General features: G+C 43.3%; 1 protein-coding gene across 2 annotated transcripts in view; it reads right to left on the bottom strand.

The window, feature by feature from the left end:
- The window catches only part of LOC115166088 (chemokine-like protein TAFA-5), a 37,770-nt gene extending 13,619 nt beyond the window's left edge, over positions 1 to 24,151 (bottom strand). For both annotated transcript variants that reach the window (XM_029719757.1, XM_029719758.1), the window contains exons 1-3: positions 23,493 to 24,151; positions 13,234 to 13,383; positions 8,436 to 8,563 (exon numbers count right to left, since the gene is read on the bottom strand). In XM_029719757.1, coding sequence (XP_029575617.1) covers positions 8,436 to 8,563; positions 13,234 to 13,383; positions 23,493 to 23,595 — 381 coding nt within the window. In that variant the 5' untranslated portion in view covers positions 23,596 to 24,151. The remainder of the gene's footprint in view (positions 1 to 8,435; positions 8,564 to 13,233; positions 13,384 to 23,492) is intronic.
- Between the last annotated feature and the right edge of the window lie 358 nt (positions 24,152 to 24,509).

The raw sequence follows: 24,509 nt of genomic DNA, 5'->3' as shown, positions 1-24,509 counted from the left end.
TAAATTATAATACACAAAGTAAGCAAAACCAATTAAATGCATCATTCCAACATTGCCTAAAATGATTAATAAGATACTAATGAGATAATATATATATATATATTAATTATAGATAGATATATATTAATTATAGATAGATAGAGATATATATCTATCTATCTATCTATCTATCTATCTAAATATATAAATTATAGGTATATCTCATTAGTGGATACTATATAATGTTGTTGGGTCTGTAACCATGAGGAAGGGATACTATATAATGTTGTTGGGTCTGTAACCATGAGGAGGGGATACTATATAATGTTGTTGGGTCTGTAACCATGAGGAAGGGATACTATATAATGTTGTTGGGTCTGTAACCATGAGGAGGGGATACTATATAATGTTGTTGGGTCTGTAACCATGAGGAAGGGATACTATATAATGTTGTTGGGTCTGTAACCATGAGGAAGGGATACTATATAATGTTGTTGGGTCTGTAACCATGAGGAGGGGATACTATATAATGTTGTTGGGTCTGTAACCATGAGGAGTGATACTATATAATGTTGTTGGGTCTGTAACCATGAGGAGGGATACTATATAATGTTGTTGGGTCTGTAACCATGAGGAGGGGATACTATATAATGTTGTTGGGTCTGTAACCATGTTTGCCAGTGACAGTCTCTTCCCATTCCAATAATAATTTTTTTTTAAACAAAAAGTTCAGTAATAGAACCATGCAATTCCAGTTGATATTGCGAGGGTTGTTTTGTTTGTGTCGGTATATTGTCTATAAAAGTGGATCCTCGTGATTGTATTTTCCTTCGTTTTTAGACCACATAAGCCTAATAAAATACTTGAAATGGTAGGCTAACCACATCTCTCTCGCTCTGTGTTTGGTGACTTAAAGAGTAAAGTTAAATTCCGCAAGATGTTGAGGCCTTATCTGAACTAACATCTATCTGAATTTCTTTCGGTGTCCATTTTGAAAGTGCTGAATGAATAGGCCTACCTCGTCGCAGATCGTTTGCTTGCACTTGCTTATACTTAGAGCTAAGTGTTAAGGATACAACAAACAAAAATTATGAATTTACTGAACATAAAATGTAATGTTTGTGTATGGTTCAAAAGTCATAACTCATGTCGTCGTTTGTTATTATTCTTATCGAGTTCCACAAATCCACAAGGAGTCAGTAAAAACCATATTTATTTAAGCAAGTCAGCCATGGTTTTTTAAAAAGGCAGTAAATGAGGCTGAATGATCTATTATGCTGCCAGACAAGGCTCCGCTGATAGCCAGGTGTAGCAGTGTTAAGGATTCACTCCATGGTGCTGAAAATAAATCCCTGCTGTTGGAACAGCTTTATGTAGGCCCTAACAGTTTATGGGCACCGTTTGTCACCGTTATAGTGTTGTTTTTTTGTAGTGGCTTTGCTGGCATGCATACATTTTTTGGTTCAGTTTGTCCCACCAAGGTTTACATGCTTAAATCGCCACTGATTAACACAAGCGGTAGTTCAGACGAGGACACCAATTCTCACCCTCACATTTCCCCCAGCCATTGTAGACACTGCAGGCACTTTGCCATCACAGCGATGACTAAAAAACCCTATTCCTTCACCAACCCCCTTCCTCCCGCATCAAAAGTGGACTGCACTGCACAGTGATGTGCTAGCGACCTAGGGTGGCCTTCAGCGGGTTGGGTTATTCATTGAAAGACTCATCCAGCTCTGAGCAACTTACAACCAGTACAGCTACTATTATTCAGCCCCCAAATACACAACATGCCAGCGTGCATGCTATCAGACTCAGCCGTGGAAAACGCACGCCCGCATGCACATTTGATCTCCAATCCAAAATGCTGGAGTATATCAATTAAACGTTTTAACTTCACTGTCCAAATAAACACATCGGGGAGTGTATGCATAGCGATCAGTGGTGGAAAAAAATACTCAATTGAGTAAAAGTAAAGATACGTTATGACACAAGTAAAAGTCACCCAGTAAAATACTACTTAATTAAAAGTATTTGGTTTTAAATATACTTAGGTATCAAAAGTAAATGTAATTGCTTAAGTATACTTAAGTATCAAAAGTAAAAGTATAATTCGTTACAAATTCCTTCTATTAAGCAAACCAGATGGCACAATTTTCTAGTTTTTAATTTATGGATAGCCAGGGGCACACTCCAACACTCAGACGCAATTCACAAACAAAGCATTTGTGTTTAGTGTGTCCAGCAGATCAGAAGCAGTAGAGATGACCACGGATTTTCTCTTGATAGGTGTGTGAATTGGACCATTTTCCTGTCCTGCTAAGCATTCAAAATGTAACGAGTACGTATGGGTGTCAGGGAAAATGTATGGAGTAAAAAGCACATTATTTTCTTTCGGAATGTAGTGAAGTAAAAGTTGTTAAAAATATAAATAGTAAAGGGGTGTAAAGTAAAGATACACAAAAAAAATGACTTAAGTAGTACTTTAAAGTATTTTCTATTTAAGTACTTTACACCACTGATAACGATGGAGACTGAATATGTATCGTCATAACCTAGAATGATCATGCCACTGGACATACTATTGGGGGGTACCAACTGTGACTAATCGATGTGTAGTCAAATCAAATTTTATTTGTCACATGCCCCGAATACAACAGATGTAGACCTTACCATGAAATGCTTACTTACAAGCCATTAACCAACAACGCATTTAAAAAAATAATACAAGTTCAGAAAATATTGACTAAATAAACTAAAGTAAAAAAATAAAAGAGTAACAATAACGAGACTATATACAGGGGGGTACCGGTACCAAGTCAATAACGAGGCTATATACAGGGGGTACCGATACCGAGTGAATAAGGAGGCTATATACAGGGGGTACCGGTACAGAGTCAATAACGAGGCTATATACAGAGGGTACCGGTACAGAGTCAATAACGAGGCTATATACAGGGGGTACCGGTACCGAGTCAATGTGCGGGGGTACAGGTTAGTCAAGTTAATTGAGGTAATATGTACATGTAGATAGGGGTAAAGTGACTATGCATCAATAATAAACAGTGAGTAGCAGCAGTGTAAGGGGGGGGGGGTCATTGCAAATAGTCTGGGTAGTCAATTGATTAGCTGTTTTTTGGTCCTTGACTTGGTGCTCTGGTACCGCTTGCCATGCGGTACCAGAGAGAACAGTCTATGACTATGGTGGCTGGGGTCTTTGCCTTCCTATGACACCGCCTGGTATAGAGGTCCTGGTTGGCAGGAAGCTTGGCCCCAGTGATGTACTTGGCCGAACGCCCTACTCTCTGTAGCGCCTGGTGGTCGGAGGCCGAGCAGTTATCATACCAGGCGGTGATGCAACCAGTCAGGATGCTCTCGATGGTGCAGCTGTAAAACCTTTTGAGGATCTGAGGACCCATGCCACATCTCCTTTGTCTTGATCACTTTGAGGGAGAGATTATTGTCCTGGCACCACACTGCCAGGTCTCTGACCTCCTCCCTATAGGCTGTCTCATCGTTGTGTCGTCAGCAAACTTAATGATGGTGTTGGAGTCGTGCTTGGCCACGCAGTCATGGGTGAACAGGGAGTACAGGAGGGGACTAAGCACGCATCCCTGAGGGGCCCCCATGTTGAGAATCAGCGTGACAGATGTGTTGTTGCCTACCCTTACCACCTGGGGGCGGCCCTTCAAGAAGTCCAGGATCCAGTTGCAGAAGGAGGTATTTAGTCCCAGGGTCCTTAGCTTATTGATGAGCTTTGAGGGCACTATGGTGTTGAACGCTGAGCTTTAGTCAATGAATAGCATTCTCACATAGGTGTTCCTTTTGTCCAGGTGGGAAAGGGCAGTGTGGAGTGCAATAGAGATTGTGTCATCTATTGATCTGTTGGGGAGGTATGCGAATTGGTGTGGGTCTAGGGTTTCTGGGATGATGGTGTTGATGTGAGCCAAGACCAGCCTTTCAAAGCACTTCATGGCTACAGACATGAGTGCTACGGGTCGGTAGTCATTTAGGCAGGTTACCTTGGTGTTCTTGGGCACAGGGACTACGGTGGTCTGTTTGAAACATGTAGGTATTACACACTCAGTCAGGGAGTTTGAAAATGTCAGTGAAGACACTTGCCAGTTGGTCAGCGCATGCTCCGAGTACACATCCTGGTAATCCGTCTGGCCCTGCAGCCTTGTGAAGGTTGACCTGATAAAAGGTTTTACTCACATCGGCTATGGAGAGCGTGATCAAACAGTCATCCAGAATAGCTGGCACTCTCATGCATGCTTCAGTGTTGCTTTCCTCAAAGCATGCATAAGTAATTTAGCTTGTCTGGAAGGCTCGTGTCACTGGTCAGCTCGCGGCTGGGCTTCCCTTTGTAGTCTGTAATAGTTTGCAGGCCCTGCCACAACCGACGAGCGTCGGATCCGGTTTAGTAGAAGTAAAGATGGTCTAGAGTTTTTTTTCCCTCTGGTTGCACATGTGACATGCTGGTAGAAATTAGGTAAAAGGGATTTAAGTTTCCCTGCATTAAAGTTCCTGGCCACTAGGAGCGCCGCCTCTGGATGAGCATTTTCTTGTTTGCTTATGGCCTTATACAGCTCTTTGAGTGCGGTCTTTATGCTAGCATCGGTTTGTGGTGGTCAATAGACAGCTAAGAAAAATATAGATGAAAATTCTCTTGGTAAATAGTGTGGTCTACAGCTTATCGTGAGATACTCTACCTCAGGTGAGCGTAACATCAAGACTTCCTTAATCATGCGTGAGTTCCAAATATCTCTAATGGTCGCCCCAGCGTGAGTTTTTTTATGCACGTGATGTTAGAACATTCTCTCCATTCCAGAATGTGATTGTTACATAAACAACAACACTGAATGGCTCAGAGTGAGAGTGAGAGGTTACCGTGATTGACTGCCTGCACCGCCATTTGAATCAATAAATCACTATCAGAAAATGTTTTGTGTGGTATTATTGATATATTTACTATTTTATTCACGTTTTTCAATTACCGGGGATAAATCATGCGTTCATGGTATGTGGGCCCGACGTCCACAGGTGGGGGTTGTGCTTACAGCCCAACACCGTGCAGGACAATTGGCATTTGCCAGAGAACACCAAGATTGGCAAATTCTCCACTGGTGCCCTGTGCTCTTCACAGATGAAAGCAGGTTCACACTGAGCACATGTGACAGACATGACAGAGTCTGGAGACGGCGTGGAGAACGTTCTGCGGCCTGCAACATCCTCCAGCATGACCGGTTTGGCGGTGGGTCAGTCATGGTGTGGGGTGGCATTTCTTTGGGGGGGCCGCACAGCCCTCCATGTGCTCGCCAGAGGTAGCCTGACTGCCATTAGGTACCGAGATGAGATCCTCAGACCCCTTGTGAGACCATATGCTGGTGCGGTTGGCCCTGGGTTCCTCATAATGAAAGACAATGCTAGACCTCATGTGGCTGGAGTGTGTCAGCAGTTCCTGCAAAAGGAAGGCATTGATGCTATGGACTGGCCCGCCCGTTCCCCAGACCAGAATCCAATTGAGCACATGTGGGACATCATGTCTCGCTCCATCCACCAACGCCACGTTGCACCACAGACTGTCCAGGAGTTGGCGGATGCTTTAGTCCAGGTCTGGGAGGAGATCCCTCAGGAGACCATCCGCCACCCCATCAGGAGTATGCCCAGGCATTGTAGGGAGGTCATACAGGCACGTGGAGGCCATACACACTACTGAGACTCATTTTGACTTGTTTTAAGGACATTACAACAAACTTGGATCAGCCTGTATTGTGGTTTTCCACTTTAATTTTGAGTGAGACTCAAAATTCAGACCTCCATGGGTTGAGAAATTGGATTTCCATTGATTATTTTTGTGTTATTGTGTTGTCAGCACATTCAACTATGTAAACAAAAAAGTATTTAATAAGATTATTTCATTCATTCAGATCTAGGATGTGTTATTTTAGTGTTCCCTTTATTTTTTTGAGCAGTATATATATATATATATATATATTATTTTTTTTTTTTTTTCATGTCGTCGTTCAGCCACGACTCGGTGAAACATAAGATATTACAGTTTAATGTCCTGTTTGTAGGATAGTCTTGAACGGAGCGCATCCAATTTTTTCTCCAATGATTGCACGTTGGCCAATAAGACGGATGGTAGAGGCGGGTTACCCACTCGCCGCTAAATTATTGCGTCCCCTGTATCGGCGTCTCTTCTTCATGTGAATGACAGGGATTTGTTCGAGGTGAGCAATCCTTTCCTACTCAACACAATCCAGACCATTGCAGATAGAAATTAACAAACCCCATTTTCGAGAGAATCCATCGACATTCGACCTAGATGTTACGCCTCAACAGAACACAATACACCACAGGTCTACTACTTTTACAACAGACAGTCAGCAGAGGAAAACGGAGCTGATTAAAACAAAAATGACAGTTCAAAGAGTAGGCAATGACAGAAGTTGAAATGGGAAACGGACTGAAAGTGCTTTAAGTGACAAGGGAAAAGAGTGTGTTCAGAGAGGGTCTCTGACAGGAACAAGAGAGGGGTAAACATACGCCGAGGAGAAAAGAAAAGGAACAAATGTATGAATTTATAGAGTGTGGCAGCACCAGAGAAGTCACTTTATTTATCCTTACAGGGGGCTGTGCCCAGGGACACATCAGTTACTGTGGATGAAGTCATGAAATCCACAGCACTGTCTCTTAAAATGGAGCCAACACTTAAAAGGCCATTGTAATGTCAATGAGAAGAGGGAACAATAGCGGAATCATATTGAAATGATTTCAACAGTCATCTTTCACTCTTAGTAATCTTTCTTTCTACATTTACTTCCATCTATCCATACTTCCACTTCTATTTCTCTTTCCACACACAATTCCTCTCCGTGTGCTGATTCAAGCATATATTTACAGATAATGATTAGTTACTCCTTATACAACTGGAGAAGAAATCAATACATTATAATCAATGTACTAGATTATCAACAACAGCCTGTATGAAATCCAAAGGGAAATCCAGGGGCCTTTGCCTTTGAGCTCATCTGAAGTCGGACTGCTCCAATTTTGAGCAGGGGATATCAAAGCAACTTTGGGCATTAAGAAACGAGGCATGCTGGTTTACGTAGTCACCACCATTAAACCATGTTTTACGAAATGGTCTTACGTATTTTAGTTGGTCAGATTAATCAAAGTCCAAGATTCAACAGCAACACTTTTTAATGCATAGGCTTGCCAAAATATGGCTAGTTTCCTGGACCCGCATGAAGTCTACTGCTTTACGAAAAAAAAAGCTCAATGGAGAATCTTCATTGAGAGTGCTTATTAGTCCAGGTTCCGGGAAATGGGTCCTGAGAGTCGACAAGCATTTAGTGCTGGCTAACAACATGAGGGAGAGGGAACGGTTGGCAGAAGAACAAAAATGTGCTAAATGTGATGCAAGTCTCTGTGACCCATTGGGTGATCCTGTGTGTGCTGTTTCGTTTGTCGAGAGCCAGCAATTTCATCCAAAATGCATGACTGCAACTTCCTCTAGCCCTTACGACATCCCAAAATACATTTCCTACAGCATCTATTCTTATATTCTCCCTTAAATGAAATAACACTACAGTAATCATAAAAAAGTATCAAACAAAATATGTATAGTTAGCATAATTCTAATTAGTGTCCTTAAATATTATACAATACACACAAAGAGCGTGTCCAATAATAACTTGTCCAATGGCTACATTTAGAAAGGGGTGCAGGTGCAGGGGGGAGTGTATGTGACAGCCGACACGCCCACATACACACTTTGCTTGGCTGCACGCCCAACTGTAGCCTGTGTCACTCCTGCTCTCTGCCTAGCTCTCTCGTCCCTCTCTCCCTCTCCATCCTAGTCTGTTCAGCCCTCGTTACGTGTATTTCTCATTTGCATCCATCTTGAGCATTCTTCCTCCGTATTGTGGTCTGTCAGTCAGTGGCTCTGCGCTTCATCCAAGGCCTCATCATCAATACACAATATTATTACATTCACAAATCGGGTCCTTCAACAGCTAATGGACAAAACATACTGTATGTATAATCTGCATTTTCAGCCAATGACAAACAGTAAACTGTCAAACCCAGATGATGTAGTGATGAGAGTGAAATGTGCAGTAGTTGCCTGCACCTCCCAGACAGACTATAATACACACACTGAAACCTAGTGGACATGATGCAGTCACTGGATGACCTTTCACCCTACGTACCTAAAAATGAGGACAGCACTGGATCTCTCCATGTACACAGGCATGCAGGCAGGCAGGCAGGCAGGCACACACAAACTCTCTCACTTGGTGTATCATACTTGTGAATCAAAGACATTTACAAAGGATGTTGACAGCACAATTTAACAAGCTTATAAATGCCCCCTCTCTCCATCCCTGTTCCAAAGCTAATGGCAGTTGTATGTTTCAATATGACTCCATGAGGCTACATATTACCGTGACTGTCTTGATACGGCCACTGCCTTTGGTACAGGTCCAGCCAGAGCGGTTGAAGAGGAGGCCACACACCTCCCCCTCCAAGCAGGGCGCCATCTCACACCACTGTCTGCCCCTCACGATACGCGCTGAGGGGATAAAGAGAGAGAGAGAGAGAGAGAGAGAGAGAGAGAGAGAGAGAGAGAGAGAGAGAGAGAGAGAGAGAGAGAGAGAGAGAGAGAGAGAGAGAGAGAGAGAGAGAGAGAGAGAGAGAGAGAGAGAGAGAGAGAGAGAGAGAGAGAGAGAGAGAGAGAGAGAGAGAGAGAGAGAGAGAGAGAGAGAGAGAGAGAGAGAGAAACTAGGTTAAATTAGCTAATGTCATCAACCTTTTAAAGTCACACTTTATTTCAAGTGCATTTGAACACAAATGGCTTGATGGGTAGTGACACTGTCAAACATGCTATACAAATATAAAGTTCACTGTATATTAGCTCACTATGCTAATCGGTAGATGCTAGTGCTTTGTCACTGACCATGTTTCAACAACCAATGACAAGCCATACCAACATGGTCTTCAATGAGAGAGAGAAAGAGAGTGAGAGATAGATATAGTGCATTCGGAAGATTTTCAGAGCCCTTGACGTTTTCCACATTTTGTTAGTTACAGCCTTATTCTAAAATCTATTACATTTTCCTCATCAAACTACACACAATACCTCATAATGGAAAGCAAAAACAGTTTATATTTTTTGGCAAATTTATAACAAACAAAAAAGTTGAAATATTATATTTACATAAGTATTCAGACACATCCCCACAGCATTATGCTGCCACCATCATGCTTCACCGTAGGGATTGTGCCAGGTTTCCTCCAGATATGATGCTTGGTATTCAGGCCAAAGAGTTCAATCTTGGTTTCATCAGACCAGAGAATCTTGTTTCTCATGGTCTGAGAGTTTTTAGGTGCCTTTTGGCAAACTCCAAGTGAGCTGTCATGTGCCTTTACCGAGGAGTGGCTTCCGTCTGATTGGTGGAATGCTGCAGAAATGGTTGTCCTTCTGGAAGGGTCTCTCATCTCCACAGAGGAACTCTAGAGCTCTGTCAGAGTGACCATCGGGTTCTTGGTTCCTCCCTGAACAAGGCCCTTCTCCCCTGATTGCTCAGTTTGGCCAGGCAGCCAGCTCTGGGAAGAGTCTTGGTGGTTCTAAACTTCTTCCATTTAAGAATGATGGAGGTCACTGTTTTCTTGGGGATCTTAAATGCTGCATAAATGTTTTGGTACCCTTCCCCAGATCTGTGCCTCGACATAATCCTGTCTCAGAGCTCTATGGATAATTCCTTCTACCTCATGGCTTGGTTTTTGCTCTGACGTGCAGTGTCAACTGTGGGACCTTATATAGACATGTGTGTGCCTTTCCAAATCATGTCCAATCAATTATATTTACCACAGGTGGACTCCAATCAAGTTCTAGAAACATCTCAAGGATAATCAATGGAAACAGGATCACCTGGGCTCAATTTCGAGTCTCATTAAAATTGAAATTCCAATTAGGATCTGGCTCAAAATATTCCAATATTGAATTTACCAAATGGGACAAACAACAAATCGATGTTTGTCCCAACAAAATCAAAATAACGTATGTAAGAGCAGAATTGGGCAAATACTCCCTTCCCTATTCAAATAAAAAATAGCCATACAATTTGACATCCATCTAAAAACAAGCGACCACACAAAACATTTCATCACACAGCCCTACAATGTCAAGAGATGAAACAAGAGAAGAGGCTGATTGGAAAGACGCCACAAAAAAAATCAAAATAAACTTCAATCCTATTTGGCTCTAAACAGACAGCACACGGTGACCACTGTGACTGATAGAAAACTGAGGAAAACACTGACTATGTACAGACTCAGTGAGCACAGCCTGGCCATAGAGACCGGTCGTCACAAGCAAACCTGGCTGGCCACTTTGTGCTCACTCTGCTCCCGGGGAGAGTTGGAGACAGAGCTGCATTTCCCTTTACACTGTGACAGATACTCAAAACGCAAGATCATATTTATTTCCCAAAATGATCATTCATTGCAAATAATTTGTATCTATAAAAGCCTACTACAATTCATTGTACTTATTATTATTCTCATTACTATTGCTGTTGTAGTTGCTCTTAACGTTAATAACAAAGCCACTACTACTAGGTCGTTGTTATATTTGTACTTAGACAATTAAGTCATTTAACTTGCCATGTCAATTAAGTTTATTGAATTGAGAGAGAGATTTATTTTTGCTTTTGTACTTTAACTCTTTGCACATAATATGACATTTGAAATTTCTTTGGGAACTTTAGTGAGTGTAATATTTACTGTTCTTTTTTTATTGTTTGTTTCACTTTTGTTTATTATCTACTTCACTTGCTTTGGCAATGTTAACATATGCCAATAAAGCCCTTAAATTGAATTGATTTTAATTGAGAGTGAGCGAGAGGGGAGGGAGGGAGCGAGAGAGGGAGAGAGGGAGCGAGAGAGGGAGAGAGAGAGAGCAAGGGAGCGAGAGAGAGAGAAATAGCTTCTTCACAATCAGTGGCTCTTGATTAGATTCTTTGAAAGTCATCTGTCTAGACACTAGATGGTGTCACCATAATGACGGCCACTCTCTTGTGTTCTCTATATAATCTGTCCGGACGACATTGAATTAGCATTAGGCTTTGTTGACGCTGATCAACACTGATTGTTCCTCACAGTGTGTGTGTGTGTGTGTGTGTGTGTGTGTTCAAGCTCTCTCAAAGGTTATCAGTCCTCTCAGGACCTGGCATGAGCTGTCGTCCCTTTCTGGTCCCTCAGGGTTTACGGTGGTGGGGGGCAAATTGAAAGAGAGTGAGAGACAGAGGGGCTGCAGTGGCAAATATCCACAATGAGAGTAAAGGAGTTTGTGTCCCTCCTGATTGTGGCGCTAAAGGATAACCCCTTGTTGATGTTTTCAATAATTGCTTGTATCATGTTGTTCCTTCGAGTCAGCTATCACTGCCCTGTGTAGGTCTGTCTTTCCATGGGACTAAGTATACACGTGCACAGACGCAAGCACGCACACACACACACACACACACACACACACACACACACACACACACACACACACACACACACACACACACACACACTGCAAAAAAGGATCTCTGGCTGCCTGAACACCAACTGTTTTCCAATATCATGTTATGAATGGGAATGGGTCAAAAAAGCTTTAAGGAGAAAAACATTTCAAGTTCCCTTTCAATTCCTCCGTGATTCCTTCAACAGCTGCAAAAGTCTAGCTATCCTGCCCCTGACACTGCAATTTCCCTCTGCGAATTGGATCGTCAGCGCCATCAGCCGTAACAAAGCATAGATTGATCAGTCATTCGTAAACATAGTTGTGAGTATATCATGTAACAGCTAAACCCAATTGCTGAGGGGCTAAAGAAATTAAGCTGAGTTTGCAAAGTTGGCCGATTTGTGCAGAGAGACCAACAGAGCACTAAAGCACAGCCTGGCTGAAAGACAGACTGAAACAGCTGGGTTGTGTCCAATAAGGGAGAAAACATTTTGAAACACAGTGAAACGGGTAGGCGCTACCTGAACTCGTCTAAATAGTAAACATTCATTTTCTTTTTCAGTTGCAAAACGTTTCAGAACGCTGTGCCGTACAGAACACAGCCCATAGGGCACTACAGAGTGAAGAGCTGTGACTGACACCTGGGTGGCCTTCCAGTCACTCTCTGTTTTCACGGCCCCCCCACCCCCCAGACAGGCTGGATGCTGGCCCAGGGTTATCAGCTTCTGAAGGTCCTATGGGCCAGCTCTCTCCTGCAACTGTTCCTGCCTAAGAGCTCATGTGGCCATCTGTCCCCTAGCAGACCCTGCCAGCCAGGACCACTGAGAGAGAGAGAGAGAGAGGGAGAGAGAGAGAGAGAGGGAGAGAGAGAGAGAGCAGGGAGAGAGGGAAGAGAGAGAGTGGGGAGGGAGGGAGGGGGCAGGAGAGAGAGACCGGTCTGGATTGTATAGAAGAAATAGAGAGAGAGAGAGAGAGAGAGAGTGTGTCGTAGAAATATATAGAAAGAGAAACTGACACAAATTCGTCTGCCGACCTGACCCCGAATAACCGTCAGATATCATCTCCAAATCGTCGACATTTCCAACACTATACCAACCACATCCCGAAAAAACGTTTACAGGCAAAGTTCCCCAACCCAACCCCGCCTCGACACAAATCAACTAGTCTTCACTACATCTCTGTGCTGTAATTCCATTCAGAGATGTGACAACAGAAAGCGTTCGCGTTCTCCATAGTGGCAGCCAGTGTGCTACAGGTCTGCATTTAATGGACTGGCTATTAACGTCAGCGAGAGCTGCAATGGGCAGCCAGTAATAATCCATTTCATGCTGCTGTAATCATAGTTCTCTTTTAGTTAAGCAGCGTTGCTGGAGCGTTATGTGGAGCTGTCTGAAGAGACAGTATTACAAAGACAGTGTGGTACCAGATAGGCACACGTTATGCCAGATATGGCCTGTTGTTTATGTACTGTTGAGCAGCGCAGATTGAGGACAGGGGAGGAGTCGTGTGGTTGACCTCTATGTTACATGAAGATGATCATAGAGAGATAACTGTTAGGGTTGCAAAAATTCCCACATCTCCAGAAGTACCAACTGGAAGATTCCTACAATTAGGAGGGAATAAGCAGGAATTCCTAGACTCCTCCAATCCGGATTATTGGAAAATCTGTGGATGTTACCTGAATTTTGCCACCCTAGACACAGCTTAATTTAACTACCTTTGTTCACACTCACCGTCGACGCAGGCAGGCCTGGCTCGCGTGGTGCCCGCGATCTGGCCTCTCCTGCAGGCACAGCGGGCAGTCTGACGGTCGATGGTGCGCCTGGGCACGCTGCTGTCTCTGTTGAGCGTCACGATCTCACACGTGCCCACCGCCAACTGGCCTGCAGAGACAACAAGGGGAGAGTCCATTACATTTTCTGCATCTCAAATGGCACCCTATTGTGTAGTGCACTACTTTTGACCAGAGTCTGCACTATTTAGGGAATAAGGAGCCATTTCAGACGTGGTCTACGTTACATTACAATCACTCAGCAGAAGCTCTCATCCAGACCTGGATTCAGATAGTATTTGCTTTCATTCCAATACTTCAGCTGCACTTGATTGAGCTTGCCTGGCGCATTGGAATCAATGGAATAGTGCCCTGCTCATCTGGAATCCCAGGCCGACTCAATCAACTTTAGATCATAGGTGGTTCTTTACATCTTTCCCAGAAAATAAATACTAAGATGAACAAGGTTGCTCCATGAAGGTGAACTTTTAGCTCTACTTCCTGGCTTGAGGCACTATATTTCACCTCATCCCCACAATGCAATTCCAACAGGAACAACACTGTTGGTATCTGGTCAATAACCTCACACACAGCTGAGTCAGACAGACTCTCCTGCGCAGCCTTCCCTGCTGAACGTCCGATAAAACGATTAGTGAACAATGCAAATGTAGCAGAAGAGTTTGAACATCAAGCTGCCTTGTTAAAGTAAATGACGGTACATACTAGGAAAGATCCCTGCATGGCCTTCTACAATTACAGTCCGTTTTGAACTGCTGTTGTTTAGGTTTGGGAGGAACATCCACAAAGCCCAGAGAGTAAGTCATCTCTTGCAGTGTATTCTGCTTCTACCTGGTAGTACTATAGTTATTATCAGTCTGGTGATGAAGACTGATGAGGACCCAGGTGGTCCCCCTTAAGGTCCTTTCTCCCAATCCATTCACTCCCATGGCCACTTAAAGCAGTAGCCTTCCACTTCCATCCCTCATAACGCGCTCCACACTTATCTCTACCAGTCAACCACTGAATTTAGATAGGAGCATTACAACACAATCAGATTCAAGTGAGGATTCGCACAGGCTATGTGTAATTTAATTTCACACACTGACACACAGGCACGCATTCACAAAAATACACACACACACACACACACACACACACACACACACACACACACACACACACACACACACACACACACACACACACACACACACACACACACACACACACACACCCACCACTCCCCCCCCACATTCAGCACATCCCCGTCCCTGTGCCATCAGATATTAGTGCTGAGCGATTAACCAACATTTCAGTTATTTTTAGGTTTTTAAACAACTAATTGACTGACGTCAGTTCAATTATTTTAATTCCATGCAGTTTCTTTCCTTCTTCTGTGAGCTGGATGCGCAGTTTTTGTAGAAATAAATCATGGCCAATATTCTACATAGCTTAGCGCAGAAAACGTGGTAAATAACTACAATGGCCATAATCCATTGTGCGCGCGCCTACGTGACCAGTCTGTGTGGAGCAGACATGGAGACAGAGAGAAGAGAGAACGTGCTATCAAGAGGGATAGAAAGCAGTTGCTTTGCGAGGTATCGCTACCTGAAAATACATGATCTAAGTGATTGACAGTTGGCATTCTGCAGTCATAAAAGTATACCATATTTACTTTGAAGAACAACAAAAATAGCGATTTTGTCAGTCAGCATAGGGCAGCAGCTCTATAGAGATGAGATGATGACTTGGAATGAAACAATAAAGTAATCAAATAAAACAAATATTTTGATTAAAGTGAAGTAATAAAATAATCAAACCGACCTCAAAAAGCACTAATTGTTCTGTCCTAATATGCTGGACATACACAGGGCTCCGGTCCCCACGTTACAACAGCTACCAGATAAATGGGACCATGTGCAATAAGCCTAGAGGATACGGAGGGAGAGAGAGAAAGATGGAGAGATGGAGAGAGGGAGACAGTACAGAGCATTACAGGCTTCTTAATGTGCCCTAAGCCACTGCAGCCCATTCCATCACGCCGAGCAGCAGTTCATTCAAATGACAGGGGGTTTCTGTCACTTGGTGATGTGAAGGCGCATGGCCTCGTCTCTATTTCAGATGATGAAATGCACATACTGTGGGGGCACAGAGTGAGGTATGGCGGGGGGGGGGGGGGGGGGGTCGCCCACGCTCTGGTTTCCATCACACATGACACCTACATATGTAGGATCTTAATTTGATTACACTTTTGTTGATAATTTTTTTAAAGGCTTCTATAGTTTTTAATTCCCACTTTAAAATGTCAGCCTTGATTCTCCCTAAAAAAAATGTATCAACCCCTACACAAAATGATAATTCACATAATAATTTACATTTCATGTTGCTGCAGGATTATTTTCCTGCAGTAGAAAACCGGCTCAAATTAAGATCCTACATATGTACAGGCGCTGGCACAAATGACCTTCACTGACTCTCTCACACACACACACACACACACACACACACACACACACACACACACACAGAGAAAAAGAAATGCATGGATCCACACAAACCCACACACACACGCTGTAATACAGAGATGCATGAATACACACATACACACACATGCATGGAGAGTACACACACACACACACACACACACACACACACACACACACAAAAGTATGCACACACAAACCGCAAAGCAAATGTATAGTGAGCAGTGTTATTTTGACTCTGCACTGCTTGTGTGTTTGTGTATGATATACTGTATATACAGTGGGGGTCCGAAATGATTGACACCCTTGATAAAGATGAGCAATTATGACCGTAGAAAATAAAACATTTAAATACTGAGCTATTTTGTATGCTCCCAAAAAAATGGGAAATGAAGTTATTTTATACTAATACAATTGCTCTGAGAAAGAGATTTTGTTTAAGTAATCATTGTTTTCTCTCAAAAAGGTAGAGGTCAAAATTATTGACACCCCTAAAGATTCTTATAAATAAAGTAGTCAAAAGTTTAGTATTTGTTCCCATGTTCCTAACATGCAATAACTACATCATGCCTGTGACTCTACAAACGTGTTGGATGCGTTTACAGTTAGTTTTGGTTGTGTTTCTGATTATTTTGTGCCCAATAGAAATGAATGGTAAATAATGTATTGTGTCATTTTGGAGTCACTTTTATTGTAAATAACAATAGAATTTGTTTCTAAACATTTCTACATTAATGTGGATGCTACCATGATTACGGATAATCTTGAATGAATCGTGAATAATGATGAGTGAGAAAGTTACAGGGGGTCAAAGGTCATACCTTCAAGACATGCTGACCTCTCACCATTACAATAACGGGAGGTTAGCATTTAATCAGGGTATAATCATTGACCGTCATGTAACTTTCTCACTCATCATTATTCATGACTCATTCCGGATTATCCGTAATCAATTATGACCCCAACCTTTTTGAAGAAAAAAAAGATAACTTGTTTAACAAAATCTCTTTCTTTGAGCAACTGTATTAGTATAAAAGAATTTCCCCAAAATGTTTTTGCATATAATATAGCCCAGTATTTGAAGAACAATGCACATGCCCCGCCCACCTGAGGATCTGTCTTCAGCTATTTATTTCCTGTGTTTGAAGGGTGCAGAATCCACTTGTCTCTTAAATCTCGCTTGATTGATTGCTTTCATTTTACTCCCGCGACTCTTTCATACTCTTGCTTGTGCCTGTTTTTTTCCCCCCCGTTAACCTTACGACCGCGGAAAAGTTTGTAATGACCTGTCAAACACACCTTGGTAATGGCTGAAATGGGCTCAATGGAATACAGTGTCATTCCGTTGTATCTATAAGAACGCTAAAGCTTGGTCTGGGATTTAACACACAATCTCAACACTTACATCGCAAGAAAGAGAAGAAAACTTTATTTTGGTGGTTGTTCATTTTTTGGTGGAATTGCAAAAAGTTTGAATTTGCTACAGTTGAAATGTTTACAAATTAGATGCGCTGAAATGAAAGCAACTTTCAAAAATGAACACTTCGGATTATAGTGATCATGTTTGATCTCGCAAACAATGTGAAGTATGTTTGGATAGGTGTAATCTAGAGCCAAGCCTGTTGATGTTTTAATCCAACGGTATCCTGCTATTGACACACTTGTTGAATTATGCAACAGAACAGTCTAGACAGCACAGGTGAGTTCAGGTAGGTCTAGACAGCACAGGTGAGTTCAGGTAGGCCTAGACAGAGCAGGTGAGTTCAGGTAGGCCTAGACAGAGCAGGTGAGTTCAGGTAGGCCTAGACAGAGCAGGTGGGTTCAGGTAGGCCTAGACAGAACTGGTAATTTCAGGTAGGCCTAGACAGAGCAGGTGAGTTCAGGTAGGCCTAGACAGAGCAGGTGAGTTCAGGTAGGCCTAGACAGAGCAGGTGGGTTCAGGTAGGGTAGACAGAACTGGTGAGTTCAGGTAGGCCTAGACAGAGCAAGGGAGTTCAGGTAGGCCTAGACAGAGCAGGTGGGTTCAGGTAGGCCTAGACAGAGCAGGTGAGTTCAGGTAGGGTAGACAGAACTGGTGAGTTCAGGTAGGCCTAGACAGAGCAGGTGGGTTCAGGTAGGCCTAGACAGAGCAGGTGAGTGCAGGTAGGCCTAGACAGAACAGGTGAGTTCAGGTAGGCCTAGACAGAGCAGGTGAGTTCAGGTAGGCCTAGACAGAGCAGGTGAGTTCAGGTAGGCCTAGACAGAACAGGTGAGTTCAGGTAGGCCTAGACAGAGCAGGTGAGTTCAGGTAGGCCTAGACAGAGCAGGTGAGTTCAGGTAGGCCTAGACAGAGCAGGTGAGTTCAGGTAGGCCTAGACAGAGCAGGTGAGTTCAGGTAGGCCTAGACAGAGCAGGTGAGTTCAGGTAGGGTAGACAGAACAGGTGAGTTCAGGTAGGCCTAGACAGAGCAGGTGAGTTCAGGTAGGCCTAGACAGAGCAGGTGAGTTCAGGTAGGCCTAGACAGAGCAGGTGAGTTCAGGTAGGCATAGACAGAACAGGTGAGTTCAGGTAGGCCTAGACAGAGCAGGTGAGTTCAGGTAGGCCTAGACAGAGCAGGTGAGTGCAGGTAGGCCTAGACAGAACAGGTGAGTTCAGGTAGGCCTAGACAGAGCAGGTGAGTTCAGGTAGGCCTAGACAGAGCAGGTGAGTTCAGGTAGGCCTAGACAGAACAGGTGAGTTCAGGTAGGCCTAGACAGAGCAGGTGAGTTCAGGTAGGCCTAGACAGAGCAGGTGAGTTCAGGTAGGCCTAGACAGAGCAGGTGAGTTCAGGTAGGCCTAGACAGAGCAGGTGAGTTCAGGTAGGCCTAGACAGAGCAGTAGAGTTCAGGTAGGCCTAGACAGAGCAGGTGAGTGCAGGTAGGCCTAGACAGAACAGGTGAGTTCAGGTAGGCCTAGACAGAGCAGGTGAGTGCAGGTAGACCTAGACAGAACAGGTGAGTTCAGGTAGGTCTAGACAGAACAGGTGAGTTCAGGTAGGCCTAGACAGAGCAGGTGAGTGCAGGTAGGCCTAGACAGAGCAGGTGAGTGCAGGTAGGCCTAGACAGAACAGGTGAGTTCAGGTAGGCCTAGACAGAACAGGTGAGTTCAGGTAGGCCTAGACAGAGCAGGTGAGTGCAGGTAGACCTAGACAGAGGAAGTCTTGTAGTTGCAGCCCTGTTCCACCTCTTTATGTTATATACAAATACACCCAGTGTATTTATGCAAATTAGGCACATATCATTTTCTTTATTTTAACACAAAATATAAAATATATACCTGATACCATTAGAAAATGTATGAGTGCATTCTAAGAAAAAAACATGGACATTTGACAATAAATTTAATAACTGAATTCCCTACAGTAGATTAACACATATTTTAAAGGACACCAGCTGGTGTGAGTGTGTGTGTGTGTGTGTGTGTGTGTGTGTGTGTGTGTGTGTGTGTGACTGCGTGCATGTGACCGTGTGTGTGTGTGTGTGTGTGTGTGTGTGTGTGTGTGTGTGTGTGTGTGTCTGTAATGTTCAACCTACTGTCACCCACTATGAGTTCCTGTTGTAAGCAAGTAGGCCAGAGGAGCGCTCCAACATATTAATGCACATCTTTTAGTCATGATGACATGGCTGGCTGCAGTTCAAACTACCGCTATGTAACTTCATCTGCATGTGTGACAAGATCTTGGTCTCATACCTTGTACGTTGAGATCATGTGATTCAGCAATCGAAAGCACACAACCAGCAGCCCTACTGTATACATGCCCCCACTTCAAAGAGGACCGTGAAGCTGAGTCATTTGATTTCCAAATGACTTTGGGATGATTTGTGAATAAAAATAAGAGTAAGCTCATAGCCTACCCATAACACTCAAGAGTATGTAGGGGCCAATCATTCTCTTTGCTTTTTGGTCATCAATGCTTTTAACATAAAAGTAATCCAAGCCCAGATTGTGGATTTAAATCTCTCCTGGATCATACTTTTCTTAGGGAAGGAGGCATTTTTATGTTTTTTTTTTTGTAATTTGGGTAAACTATACCTTTAAAATGCAGGAGGGAGGTCCTTTCATAGAATAGAGTCGATCAAAAAGACTGGGGCTGATGACAGGAAACAGACTAGGACAATAACGTTTCACCCACATTCTCCCCGACATCAACAATTTGAACCTCCAATGCATTCCACAGACAAAATAACTCAACACTCAACCCAGAGGAAGGCAAACAGCTGATGCTATTCAGGGACCTGTGAAATATGGGCCTTGGCGTGCAGCAACATTGATTTTGCCGTAAAACCCTTTTCATTTTTCCATAAACATCCCCATAGTTTTATGACTTCATTACCTATCAAAACAGGAGTAGTGGTTTACTCACAATTTATGGAGCAAAACCGCCCCCCCCTGTAACTTGAACCACTGAACAGAACTTCTGGAGGAGACTGAAATCTTCCTATCAATTTCACAAAGCCTTCTCCACTGAGCTTCAAATGGACAAATACAATGGACCTAGTAGGCTAAAGCACAACACGCTGTTGTAACCCCACAGCTAAAGTCAGTGGTGATTCTAGCTTGTATGGCTCCCTGGGCGAACCCCCCCCTTCAACCCCCACGCCCCCCCCCCCCCCCAAAAAAAAATAAACAAATATTCAGACACTTGGAACAACACAAATAAATAATCATAACATTTAAAACTATATAAATATAAAATATATACAAAAATAAGACCCATAAATATAAAAAAGAAGTAACGAAGACAAATAGAAACTAATTTGTGTTGATTTGGCACTCGAGCATCAACACATTAACCATCCCCCAACACTGTCAACCAAGAGTCAAGACTAAACCAATTCACCTTGGTGGTGTGCAGACTGGTTTTATATTATTCTTAATGATTTTGCACAAACCAGAAAAAAATGCAACAATATGTCTGTGAAACTACATATTCACAGTATTATGAATGAATTGTGGTTTATTTGGTAGCATTTCGTAGTGTGACTGATTTTACTAATTGCATTAGTACTGTACAAAGTAACACGTGCGCTATTTGATAGATTCCCCCGCTCCCCCTACCTCGGGCTTCCAGTGGGGAGACCTGAGGTCAACCTACCCCTGTCGCCCTCCCCATCTCGTACTTCTGAGTGGGAGACCTTTCAGGCAGTAGCCTGCCTAGCTCACAAACTACAATCAGGGCGCCCACTCCGACAAGGTTAATTGACCCACAGTCCCACACGGTGACATGATATCATTGACGTGATGCGCAAATGAGCGATAGAAAACCGATGTGCAAATGTCACCATTTCGACTTTTGTTGTGCGGGCGCCCCGTGCCGCCCCGGGCAAGATGCCGCCCTGGGCGGCCGCCCATGTCACCTATACCTAAATCCACCACTGGCTAAAGTGACACACTTACCTTTCCATCATCACCACATTTGATGCAGATACAGTCCAAGAAACACACACCTCCACCTCAAAAATCTCTCTCTCTTCTGACCCATATACACAACAAAGGGGGTGAGGTTGACAAAGCGAAGAGGGAGGGGAGCTGCTGGTCCACTGAACAACTGGTGGAATTGGCTCTGGTGAGGGAAATCCAGACATTTCCAAATTTAGCGTTGAATAAACTGGCGAGCACGGAGAGGAGCTTGACAGGCCATCCATCTGTGTGGGGCCGGGGCCCAATGGCATGAGAAGGCCAGGCTACTGTACTTTGATTTCCTGTCGCTGTGACAGATGGTGCCGCTATGGAGGGGAGGCGATGCAGCCAGTCATGGCAGGATTCACGACCGCCCCTGCCCCCAAGACCTCTCTTTGTTAGGCTACCAGGGGCCACCCAGGGAGGTGGAGATCGGACCTAGGAGCACTGAGTGAGTATCTGTGCATGGTCAGGTGTGATTGAGATATGTGCACCGTCGTACAATAGGGAGGCAGAGGTATACATGTATCTGACTTGAGTGACGGGAAACTTGAGAAGACTTCAAATGCTGGAGGAGCGCCCAAATCAAATCAACCCCTATACTTACCCCCTATGAAGGTGTGGAGATTTGAGAGGACTGGACAGGTGTAAAGCGATATGGATATTATTTCCATCTAGGCAATCAGAGGGTAAAGTGAAGCTACAACCATATCTACCCCTCTCAAAGTCCATAGCGGGTAGGGACAAGTGGTTGATTTGGGATCGACACAAAGAGAAGTCTAAACAATGTATCCAGATAATCAACATGGCTGCCAAAGGACATCCTGCTCTTTGTGACTGTGAATCTTTCTTGGTTGGTGGAGAATAACAACCTAGTAATTTATCCCAAAGCCGAACTACTGTACATAGAGAGAAGGTCAAAGTGCAGGTTTGATCCGTATCCTGAGGGCAGGCCATAGTATTCCATAGTTCAGGGGTTTATACTGTAGAGTCTAGGGTATAAATGATCTGTGAAGAATCTATGTAGTTCATATGAAGATGTTATGTAGGCCTATGCTATACAAAGCCTTTAGACATACCCTGGGGTTTTTTTCTGTAGCTTCAATTATTTACCGAACGGGAGTGGGTTGTGAAAAATGAAACTACATTGATTGCTTCGTTTCTACACGTCCATAACAAGGCTATTCATGAATAATTTCAACATCATTATTATTGTAATAGACTTAAAGACAGCATCCTTTTGTCAATCATTTTGATATCATTGGTTTGAGAGAGGAGGAGCTGAGGAAAACATAGACATTTGCCTTGTGAACCAGAGAGCAGAAAATAAGCAAGGTAGTAATAAATAACCTGAATAACCAGGTTCTAAGCTCTGTTAGATAAGACTACAGAGTTCCAAATTGGTTTAGTTCAGGGCAGGAGCCTATGTAGCAGAGGGAAACGTGTTTTTGCTTCCCATTCTGTGGATGAGTGAATGTGTAATTGCACTACTAGTGCATACATAATTCAACAGGGTAGACTACTACTGTCATGGCATGGCAAGGAATTCATATAAACTAGTATGAAATCATAAGGCACATGAAGAATAATAGACTTGGGCTAATGGTCAAATATATAGGCTTCATCATAGCCAGGGATCCTCCACAGAATACATGACAGGAGCATTGCTTCCAGCATTCATCTTTTGAGTAGCCTAACAAATAATCCCCTAACACACTCGACAACTAGTGGCTGCGGGCAGGCCCAGGGGTGGTTTTATTTTGCCTCCCAAGTTTTCTAAGCAATTCTTGAAAATTGATCATTAAATCTTTTTTTTTCATTGTTGGACATGAAAGACTGTAAAAACAAGCTCCAAGTGGTTTACATTTTGGAAATCTGTTTCCAAGTACAGTATTCCCACGCATAATAGAGAGACGTGTGATCTTATATTAAAGTGTAAGCAAGGTTTGAAATGATTATGTTTTAGTCAAATATTATATCGGTTGGGGCTTCTTGCGGTAAATTTGCAGTTTACAAATTATTTGGAATTATGTTCAGTCCCAGACCATCTGCTCAAGAAAAAAATCGTCCCGAGGCTGAATCAAGTGAATGATCCCTGGTCTAGAATACCAACCCAAGAGAGGGTCATTTTAATGTAAAATGCAATAAAACAAAGCAAAACAACAACATTTTGTAACAACAATTATACACGGAGATCAAGCAGTATCAAGACAATGAATGATCCATGTGTAGCTGTCCTGTCTCCTTGCATTAGAAATGCCAGTAAGAAGAGTAGCCTAACCGTCGCATGCATTGCATCGCATCATGTAGATGCACTTACCCTCTCTCAGGAGATGGGAGTAGATGACCCACAGGAGCAACAGACAGCAGAGCGACGCTCCTCCACCTGCCGAGAGGTTCTTCATTCCCTTTCCCGACTGCATCCTTTCTCCCGCGTCTCGGTTTATCCCTCGTTTTTCCCACTTTTAAGGTGGTGTTCAAATGGTTGAAGACTTATTCCTATGGTGTTTCGATAGCCCGCCGTTGGCATCTATTTTCCGCTGTAAATGAGTGGAGGACAGTTCAATAGAGTAGCCTATGATTGACACGATCCCTTATTAGCAAATTCCCTTCTTATCTTTTTCTGTGACTGTCAATGATTTGCAGTGAGTGCAACGCCGATCGAAGCTTCATAGCAGCCCAAGTTGAATCTAAATGAGATGTCCATTTGGCAAGTTTCAAACGACATACAGGAGTCAGGAGAGGATTCTCACGAAACATCACCATATGATATGAAGTTAATACTCTTCATAATCCCTGGTGGAAGTTCCAGGTTTATTCCATATACCGTATGGTTTCTCCATTCACGGATTGCAGATCGAGAGACTCAGACTCAGAGTTCAAGCAGCCTACTACTGCAAGACGCGGAGGCAAACACCAAGACCTCCGCAAGCATCGTCAGCTTCTTTGCGCTTGAGCGAGAATTCCCTACGACGACGCACTAGCTCATATTCACTGTTTCTTTAGTTGAAAGGCCAAGAAAAATAGAAGTTCGGCTACTGCAAAACAAAACAGGATATAGTCTAGTTATGCAATCGACTGCAATAAACATCAACATAAAATCCTAAAGGTCACAAATACACCGTGTTGGGAGTAGTGGACTACATTTAGCCTAGTTCAACTAGTAGCCTAGGCCTAATTTAACTACATTTTTTGCAGTAGCTTGGTGGTAGTTTTAAAGGCCCACTGAAGTCAAAAACTAGATTTTCTGTGTTGCATATTTCCACACTATGAGGTTGGAATAATTGACTACTGTGAAATTGTGAAAATTATGATAATGCCCTTTTAGTGTAAAAGC

Source organism: Salmo trutta, chromosome 28 (genome assembly GCF_901001165.1).
Source record: "Salmo trutta chromosome 28, fSalTru1.1, whole genome shotgun sequence".
In the NCBI taxonomy this organism is placed as follows: Eukaryota; Metazoa; Chordata; class Actinopteri; order Salmoniformes; family Salmonidae; genus Salmo; species Salmo trutta.
Note: the sequence above shows the minus strand (reverse complement) of the source record. Positions and strands in the feature narration are given on the sequence as shown.